General features: G+C 42.7%; 1 protein-coding gene across 1 annotated transcript; it reads left to right on the forward strand.

Annotated features, from left to right (window-relative positions):
- Positions 1-342: 342 nt before the first annotated feature.
- On the forward strand, positions 343-9,575 carry LOC306972022 (myosin heavy chain, fast skeletal muscle-like; the record flags this gene model as incomplete). Its single annotated transcript, XM_079568465.1, has 38 exons — positions 343-549; positions 623-766; positions 859-1,015; positions 1,106-1,133; positions 1,212-1,323; positions 1,395-1,487; positions 1,576-1,639; positions 1,717-1,815; positions 1,906-2,009; positions 2,089-2,227; positions 2,309-2,427; positions 2,509-2,658; positions 2,734-2,904; positions 2,987-3,287; positions 3,369-3,436; positions 3,518-3,605; positions 3,699-3,816; positions 3,892-4,015; positions 4,110-4,592; positions 4,668-4,910; positions 4,998-5,174; positions 5,257-5,402; positions 5,480-5,570; positions 5,641-6,030; positions 6,111-6,237; positions 6,317-6,435; positions 6,506-6,702; positions 6,788-6,971; positions 7,056-7,221; positions 7,359-7,483; positions 7,581-7,889; positions 7,975-8,178; positions 8,474-8,599; positions 8,670-8,840; positions 8,935-9,039; positions 9,123-9,218; positions 9,307-9,438; positions 9,555-9,575. The coding sequence occupies 38 exons, from the start codon at positions 343-345 to the stop codon at positions 9,573-9,575; spliced, it is 5,898 nt and encodes a 1,965-aa protein (XP_079424591.1).
- Between the last annotated feature and the right edge of the window lie 517 nt (positions 9,576-10,092).

A 10,092-nucleotide genomic window follows, 5' to 3' on the forward strand; every position in this document is an offset into this window, starting at 1 on the left:
ATTTAATAAGTTAATCCTTTCAGCAGATTGTCCAACTAGATGGAATTTCACAGGTCAAATAATTTCTAATCATTCTAATCAAAATGAAAATAAATAAATAAATAAAAATACACACTGTAAGTCTGCTAAACACCAACATGGCATGTAAGACTCCAGATGGAATCTATGCATAACATTTCCAAATTGAACGTAGTGTTACTTGTCAAGATAAAAACAACATCAACGTAATCACTGCTTTCAAGTAGAATGTACATGTAATTTGCACAGCAGCCATGTTGAAGAAATGCATACTGATATTGATCAATACCTGACAATAACTTCCCACAGAAACAAACCGCCACCATGAGTACGGACGCGGAGATGGCCGTTTATGGCAAAGCTGCCATTTACCTCCGTAAACCAGAGAAGGAGAGGATTGAGGCACAGAGCAAGCCCTTCGATGCCAAGAGTGCCTGCTTCGTGACTGATAAGGCGGAGCTGTACCTCAAGGCAACAATCCTCAAGAAGGAAGGTGGCAAAGCCACCGTCAAACTCTTGCTAACTGAAGAGGTATGACTTATGCAAGGTACAATACTGTCAATAAATCAGGACTTCCCTAATCACACAGACTGTTCTGTTGTAGGAGAGAACAGTCAAGGAAGATGAAGTCTTCCCCATGAACCCTCCCAAGTATGACAAAATTGAAGACATGGCCATGATGACCCACCTCAATGAAGCCTCTGTGCTTTATAACCTCAAAGAGCGTTATGCAGCATGGATGATCTACGTAAGACACCTATTTTATTGAAGAGCAACAAGCACAAAAACACTGCACCAAGAACAAGATTCTGAACACATGTTTCTGTGCACCTTCTTCAGACCTACTCCGGCCTGTTCTGTGCCACTGTGAACCCCTACAAGTGGCTGCCAGTGTATGACCAGGAAGTTGTGAGTGCCTACAGAGGCAAGAAGCGCATGGAGGCTCCACCCCACATCTTCTCTGTTTCTGACAACGCTTATCAGTTCATGCTTTGTGGTATGGCATTATAAACTCTTTTTGTTATTGGAATAATGTTCAGTGGCAAATTAATAATATGTCTGTTTCTATATCATTGTAACTTAATAGATAGGGAGAACCAGTCTGTGTTGATCACGTAAGTTTCTAATTTGTTGCTCTATGTGACATGTCTTCAATTAAGACAGGATTCTTTCATGTCTGTTTTCATCCCCAGTGGAGAATCTGGTGCTGGAAAGACTGTGAACACAAAGCGTGTCATTCAGTACTTTGCCACAATTGCCGTTGGTGGTGGTGGAGACAAGAAGAAGGATACATCAAAAATTCAGGTTGGTTGTTACAATCTTTTAACACAAATTCAAGAACAAGTTCACAAACTTGACGATTATTTCCTGTGCAGGGCTCCCTGGAGGATCAGATTATTGCAGCCAACCCTCTGCTGGAGGCCTATGGTAATGCCAAGACTGTGAGAAATGACAACTCCTCTCGTTTTGTAAGTATTGCAACATTAGATTGTATTTTCAAAAATGATTTTTCTTCATGTTTGTATGGAATTATAATTTCATGTATTACTCAAATAGGGTAAATTTATCAGAATTCATTTCGGCACAACTGGTAAACTGGCTAGTGCTGATATTGAAACCTGTAAGTAAAATACTTTAGGTTTGTGTTGGGGCAAAATGTGAATTTGTTGTTTCATACTAAATTCCTCACACTTACAGATCTGCTGGAGAAGTCTAGAGTGACATTCCAGCTTTCTGATGAGAGAGGCTACCACATCTTCTACCAGATGATGACCAACCACAAGCCTGAGCTTATTGGTACGTAGACATTAGACAATACAGATGAAACATAAAAATGTGGGACTTGCTCTTCCCTTTTATCCTAAAATGATAATGTCTGGTTTGCAGAACTGGCTCTCCTCACAACCAACCCCTATGACTTCCCAATGTGCAGCATGGGTCAAATCACTGTGAAAAGCATTGATGACAAAGAGGAGCTGGATGCCACTGATGTGAGTGATTCAGAAATCACATTACTGTATTTACTTGAAATGTACACAAAAAGTAATAATGGGAACCGTTTAAAACCAGAATGCCATTGACATCCTGGGCTTCAGTGGTGAGGAGAAGATGAGCATCTACAAAATGACAGGTGCTGTGCTCCATCATGGCAACATGAAGTTCAAGCAGAAGCAGCGTGAGGAGCAGGCTGAGCCCGATGGCACAGAGGGTAAGTCTTCTGAAACAATCGTGAGAAATGGTGTAGTTCAATTTAAAGAATCATAACAGAAGGCATGATAATCTCTTATAGATGCTGACAAGGTCGCTTACCTGCTGGGCCTGAACTCTGCCGATATGCTCAAGGGTTTGTGCTACCCCAGAGTCAAGGTCGGAAATGAGTTTGTCACCAAGGGTCAGACTGTACCCCAGGTAAAGTGGAAATTTCAGTGACAATCATGACAATGTTGCCATGTTGTGAAGGGTTTACAGCTAACGCCAAGTTTTTCTTAGGTGCTGAACGCTGTCACTGCCCTGGCCAAGTCCATCTATGAAAGGATGTTCTTGTGGATGGTCATTCGTATCAACCAGATGTTGGACACCAAACAACCGAGACACTCCTTCATTGGTGTCTTGGACATTGCCGGCTTTGAAATCTTTGATGTAGGCTTCAATCTTAAGTGTTAATAAATCTAGTAAAGCATTTGTCCTCATACAGTATGAACTATTTGTCAACAGTTCAACAGCATGGAGCAGCTGTGCATTAACTTCACCAACGAGAAACTGCAACAGTTCTTTAACCACCACATGTTCGTCCTGGAGCAAGAGGAGTACAAGAAGGAGGGCATCATCTGGGAGTTCATTGACTTCGGTATGGACTTGGCTGCCTGCATTGAGCTGATTGAAAAGGTAAGTCTTAAGTATAGTAAAACAGTATAGGGCAACTTTATTATTACATTTATAAATTACATTTCTCTTGACGTCTTTCTAGCCCATGGGAATCTTCGCCATCCTTGAAGAGGAGTGCATGTTCCCCAAAGCCTCTGACACCACCTTCAAGAACAAGCTGTATGATCAGCATCTTGGCAAGAACAGAGCATTTGAGAAGCCTAAGCCAGCAAAGAACAAGGCTGAGGCCCACTTCTCCCTGGTGCACTACGCTGGTACTGTGGACTACAATGTCCAAGGCTGGCTGGACAAGAACAAGGACCCATTGAACGAGTCCGTTTTGCAGCTGTACCAGAAGTCTTCTGTCAAGCTTCTGGCTCTTTTGTATCCTCCCGTTGTTGAAGGTATGAAAACTTGCTTCTACACAGACAATACCACTATAACAAAGACTTCATTTTGAATTATATGTATATTTCTCAAAACAGAGGCTAAGGGAGCCAAGGGTGGCAAGAAGAAGGGTGGCTCTATGCAGACTGTGTCCTCACAGTTCAGAGTAAGAATTCACTAGATTAAGTCAATTGGAGCTTGTGTGATCCTTGGTTTGAATCTTTTTTTTATTTTTATTGTGTTTTAGGAGAACTTGGGCAAGTTGATGACTAACTTGAGGAGCACTCATCCTCACTTTGTGCGTTGCTTGATTCCCAACGAGTCCAAGTGTCCAGGTATAGTAAATAGCATTTAATCATAGCACTTTGGCGGGCATCCAATTTACTTTCTGTCAAACCCTAGGCTGAGTTATTTTTACTTTACTCCAGGTCTGATGGAGAACTTCCTGGTTATCCACCAGCTCAGGTGCAATGGTGTACTGGAGGGTATCAGAATCTGCAGAAAGGGTTTCCCCAGCAGAATCCAATATGGTGACTTCAAACAGAGGTATCACTGAACTTTACGAAAAAGCAAAGTTGTTGAAAATGTATGTATTTGTAATGTATTTTCTTCCTCAAAAAGATACAAGGTGCTGAATGCCAGTGTCATCCCTGAGGGTCAATTCATTGACAACAAGAAAGCTTCAGAGAAGCTGCTGGGATCAATTGATGTTGATCATGATCAGTATAGATTCGGGCACACCAAGGTACCATTGTCATCACTGTCATAATAGTGTGATAACGGTCCTTTGCAATTCCCATTTCAGTGTTCAACATTTTTCCTCCAACCTTTCGTGATAGGTGTTCTTCAAAGCTGGTCTTCTGGGTACTCTTGAGGAGATGAGAGATGAAAAACTTGCAGCTCTTGTATCCATGACACAGGCTTTGTGCCGTGGTTACCTCATGCGAAAGGAGTTTGTGGAGATGACAGCAAGAAGGCATGTGTTGATGGAAAAAAAACAACAACAACTAAACAGCACTATTTATAAAGCGTGTTTATGTGTAACTAAAATGTTGAAATTTCACAGGGACGCCATCTACACAGTCCAGTACAACATCCGCTCATTCATGAATGTCAAAACTTGGCCATGGATGAAGGTTTACTTCAAGATCAAGCCCCTCCTGAAGAGTGCTGAGACTGAGAAGGAGCTTCAGCAGATGAAAGAGAATTATGAGAAGATGACCACTGACTTGGCTAGTGCTCTGGCTAAGAAGAAGGAGCTGGAGGAGAAGATGGTGTCTCTTCTGCAGGAGAAGAATGATCTGCAGTTGCAAGTGGCATCCGTGAGTACTCAAGCTGTGCCTTAAAAAGTGCCCACAAACAAAATTAGTGAACTTAAAACGTAATTTCTCTTTTAGGAAGGTGAGAATCTCACTGATGCTGAGGAAAGGTGTGAGGGTCTCATCAAGAGCAAGATTCAGCTGGAGGCCAAACTCAAGGAAACCACTGAGAGACTGGAGGATGAAGAAGAGATCAATGCTGAACTCACAGCCAAAAAGAGGAAGTTGGAGGACGAATGCTCTGAGCTCAAGAAAGATATTGATGATCTGGAGCTTACCTTGGCCAAAGTGGAGAAGGAAAAGCACGCCACTGAGAACAAGGTTTGACTGAGTTATTATACAACATTGCACAACCTCCAGTACTACTGTATCTGATTGTTAATTGATAATGTTTTTTAAAACCAATAGGTGAAGAATCTGACTGAGGAGATGGCCTCTCAGGATGAGAGCATCGCCAAGCTGACAAAGGAGAAGAAAGCTCTCCAGGAGGCTCACCAGCAAACACTGGATGACCTGCAGGCTGAGGAGGATAAAGTCAACACTCTGACAAAGGCCAAGACCAAGCTTGAGCAGCAAGTTGATGATGTATGTGATATTTTTATTGCCACTATTGAGACTGAAATGTGTTGAAACATGGAATAATGATATGTTTTCTATTCTTCTTCAGCTTGAAGGGTCTTTGGAGCAGGAGAAGAAGCTGCGTATGGACCTGGAGAGAGCCAAGAGGAAGCTGGAGGGTGACCTGAAACTGGCTCAGGAATCCATCATGGATCTTGAGAATGACAAGCAGCAGTCTGAGGAGAAACTGAAGAAGTAAGAAAAGCAATATCATGTATTATTCCTGTTTAGTGGAAAAACAAAAATGTGATGTATTTTACTATCCCCATCAGGAAAGACTTTGAGACCAGCCAGCTGCTTAGCAAGATTGAAGATGAACAGTCTCTGGGAGCTCAGCTGCAGAAGAAGATCAAGGAGCTTCAGGTAATGTTTCTTTTGAACTTGTAAAAGAGACTTGGTACTTAAGCGTAACTCACAAATCCTCTATCAACAGGCCCGCATTGAGGAGCTGGAGGAAGAGATTGAGGCTGAGCGTGCAGCCCGCGCCAAGGTTGAGAAACAGAGAGCAGATCTGTCCAGGGAGCTTGAGGAGATCAGTGAGAGACTGGAGGAGGCTGGCGGTGCCACTGCTGCTCAGATTGAGCTGAACAAGAAGCGTGAGGCTGAGTTCCAGAAGCTCCGTCGTGACCTTGAAGAGTCTACTCTGCAGCATGAAGCCACTGCCGCTGCTCTGCGGAAGAAGCAGGCTGACAGCGTTGCTGAGCTGGGAGAGCAGATCGACAACCTCCAGCGTGTCAAGCAAAAGCTTGAGAAGGAGAAGAGTGAATACAAGATGGAGATTGATGACCTCTCCAGCAACATGGAGGCTGTGGCTAAAGCTAAGGTAATGTGATGAGTGTTACATTGTGAATGGACAAAAAAATAATAAAGAAAGCGCTTACTAATGTACAAGTATTTCTAAAGGGAAATCTGGAGAAGATGTGCCGTACCCTTGAGGACCAACTTAGTGAACTGAAGACCAAGAATGATGAAAACGTTCGTCAAACCAATGACCTTGGTGCCCAAAAAGCACGTCTCCTCACAGAAAATGGTAAAATTAACACAATTAAGCAAATAGCCTGCTTAAAGATCAGACTTTTTGTAATCTAACTCATCATTTTACATCTAAGGTGAGTTTGGCCGCCAAATTGAAGAGAAGGAAGCCCTGGTCTCTCAGCTGACCAGAGGCAAACAGGCCTTCACACAGCAGATTGAGGAGCTCAAGAGACAGATTGAGGAGGAGGTTAAGGTACGAAATACAATAGTAGTTTAACATGCAACAAATGTTCAATATCCTTATAACCATAAGTGTTCCACAGGCCAAGAATGCCCTTGCCCATGGACTCCAGTCAGCCCGTCATGACTGCGATCTCCTCAGGGAACAGTTTGAGGAGGAGCAGGAGGCCAAGGCTGAACTTCAGCGTGGTATGTCTAAGGCCAACAGCGAGGTAGCTCAGTGGAGAAGCAAGTATGAAACTGATGCTATCCAGCGCACTGAGGAGCTTGAGGAAGCCAAGTGAGTTTGGAATATGTGGCATAACAAATTCTTACAGAACACATTCTCAACTTAAGTTTATTTCACATTCATACTGTTTTTAAAGGAAAAAGCTTGCCCAGCGCCTCCAGGAGGCTGAGGAACAGATTGAGGCTGTCAACTCTAAGTGTGCTTCTCTGGAGAAGACCAAGCAGAGGCTGCAGAGTGAGGTGGAGGACCTCATGATTGATGTGGAGAGAGCTAATGGCCTGGCTGCAAACCTTGACAAGAAGCAGAGGAACTTTGACAAGGTGCAGTTTACTTTTATTCATATCAAATAGGAAATTATCTCTTATGCTTATTTCTGTTACTCATCGTGTCTTATAAAAATGTAGGTCCTGGCTGAATGGAAGCAGAAGTTTGAGGAGGGCCAGGCTGAGCTTGAGGGAGCTCAGAAGGAAGCCCGTTCACTGGGAACTGAACTGTTCAAGATGAAGAACTCCTATGAGGAGTCTCTTGACCAGCTGGAGACCATGAAGCGTGAAAACAAGAACCTCCAGCGTAAGTTTTTACTGGTGATTCTTAAAGGGACTAGACAGAGTTTAAAAACAGCTAAAGACAGCTTCCATCTCGTCTCTTTAATTTCAAGAGATTTCTACACCAAATATTTTAAGAGTAAATATTCAATTCCCCCACAGAGGAGATCTCTGATCTGACTGAGCAGATTGGTGAGACTGGTAAGAACATCCATGAATTGGAGAAGTCCAAGAAGCAGATTGAGACTGAGAAGGCTGAAATCCAGACTGCCCTTGAGGAAGCTGAGGTAACAAATTCACTATGTACTTAAACTTGATGAGAAAAAAAAAATAATCTACAGGAAAAAAAAGTAGCACTGGTAATTTCTTTCTGTTTTTTTTTAGGGAACTCTTGAACATGAAGAGTCTAAGATCCTTCGTGTCCAGTTGGAGCTTAACCAAGTGAAGGGTGAGATTGACAGGAAGCTGGCGGAGAAAGATGAGGAAATTGAGCAGATTAAGAGGAACAGCCAGAGAGTCACTGACTCCATGCAAGGCACTCTTGACTCTGAGGTCAGAAGCAGGAACGATGCCCTCAGAATCAAGAAGAAGATGGAGGGAGATCTGAACGAGATGGAGATTCAGCTTAGCCATGCCAATCGCCAGGCAGCTGAGTCCCAGAAGCAGCTCAGGAATGTGCAGGTCCAACTCAAGGTATTGTCTGACATTTAGCATTGTGCCATGTTGTTGCAATATTCAACCAGGATCTACTTACATGCTTTATGTCTCATTTAATCAGGATGCCCAGCTGCACCTTGATGATGCTGTCAGAGCTCAGGAAGACCTCAAAGAACAGGCTGCTATGGTTGAGCGTAGAAACGGCCTGATGGTGGCTGAAATTGAGGAGCTCAGAGCTGCTCTGGAGCAGACAGAGAGAGGCCGCAAAGTCGCTGAACAGGAGCTGGTTGATGCCAGTGAGCGTGTTGGACTTCTGCACTCACAGGTAAGCACATTCACCATGTTATGTCTACTTTTTCTTTTCTTGAATAAGTGGTCATTACCAAAATAAATGGAGAGGCCTTTGCTTTACTGTGGAAACCTGTGGAACTGTGGATTATGTTCAAAGCATAATGATCTCCAACACCATCAAGTAAACAAAAATAACTGCATGTCTGGAGATACTAATGGTCAAGCTCAAGCTAAGGTCCAGGGAGCTAAAGTGGCAGGATACAACCCTCATTTTGCCACTACAATGGTGATACCAATGCTTTAATGAAATATTGATTTTTACCTTGCAGAACACTAGCTTGCTGAACACCAAGAAGAAGCTTGAGTCTGACCTGGTCCAGGTCCAGAGTGAAGTGGATGACACTGTTCAGGAAGCAAGAAATGCTGAGGAGAAAGCCAAGAAGGCCATCACTGATGTAGGTTTTTGACTTACGGTCCTCTTGGTCTTCTAATGAACACTCTAGTCAAACTAAATGTGCTTACCAGGCTGCCATGATGGCTGAAGAGCTGAAGAAGGAGCAGGACACTAGCGCTCATCTGGAGAGGATGAAGAAGAATCTGGAAGTTGCTGTCAAGGACCTGCAGCACCGTCTGGATGAGGCTGAGAATCTGGCCATGAAGGGTGGCAAGAAGCAGCTCCAGAAACTGGAGTCCAGGGTAAGAAAAAAAACAGTGAAACAGTAACTGAAAAGTTGCTGTCACAAATCTTTCCACAACAAACACATAATCTTACAAATTGTACATTTCAAAGGTGCGTGAGCTTGAGACAGAGATTGAAGCTGAACAGAGACGTGGAGCAGATGCTGTTAAGGGCGTCCGCAAATACGAGAGGAGAGTCAAGGAGCTCACCTACCAGGTATCATGGCAAACCCAAATAAGTAGTCATTCTTTTATTTCATTCTCAGATCTTAAACATTAAATATTGCTTTTGTGCTCCAGACTGAGGAGGACAAGAAGAATGTGACCAGGCTCCAGGATCTGGTTGATAAGCTGCAGCTCAAGGTGAAGGCCTACAAGAGACAGGCTGAGGAAGCGGTAAGTTCAAAATATTTACATTTATCACATTAAAAATCTATACTATGTATATTTGTCCAAGTTGACATATATTACAAATGTGTTACAGGAGGAGCAGGCCAATGTGCATCTGTCCAAGTGCAGAAAGGTTCAGCATGAGCTGGAGGAGGCTGAGGAGCGTGCCGACATTGCAGAGTCCCAGGTTAACAAGATGAGAGCCAAGACCCGTGACTCCGGCAAGGTAATATATTAATGTGTTTAAACTTAATTAACATGCTATACTTTTTAACTTTACCCAATGGCTATATTCATCAATTGGAAATATATTTCATTGAATTCTTTATGGTTCTCTTGCAGGGAAAAGATTCAGCTGAGTAAAGCCCAGCATTTTTATATGTAAACACTGATTAATAAATGAAATCATAAAAATCAACTCTACAATGCTTCCTGTGTTATTATTTTGCGGTCATCTATTTAATTATCATTTATGCTATTTTTGCTATGCTTGTTATGTCTTTGGAAAGACATCAATACATTTTAAGACTCCATTTGGTCCCCAGCCAGAAAAAGACATTTGCTGTGTTCAGCGTAAACCCAAACATGGGTTTGAAACTATGCACGCAGTGCCGGTATTAATGGCTTGACAAGAGTGCGAATACCACAGCCATATGCCGTCGCCCTTTCCACTATTTCTTTAATTGAAATGTGTTCATTTACATATTATGACATAATTGATATAGAAAAGTCATTAACATATGATTCACTATTGTCGGGCCATTACATGGGAAACCACATGTAAGTAAATGCCAAGAGGAGAATTGCCATACATTTTAAACATTCCATTCAGTACACATGGCACATGAGATGTTCTGTAAATACCAGCACCAAATGTTGC

Source organism: Gobius niger (genome assembly GCF_951799975.1).
Source record: "Gobius niger genome assembly, chromosome: 12".
Lineage (NCBI taxonomy): Eukaryota > Metazoa > Chordata > Actinopteri > Gobiiformes > Gobiidae > Gobius > Gobius niger.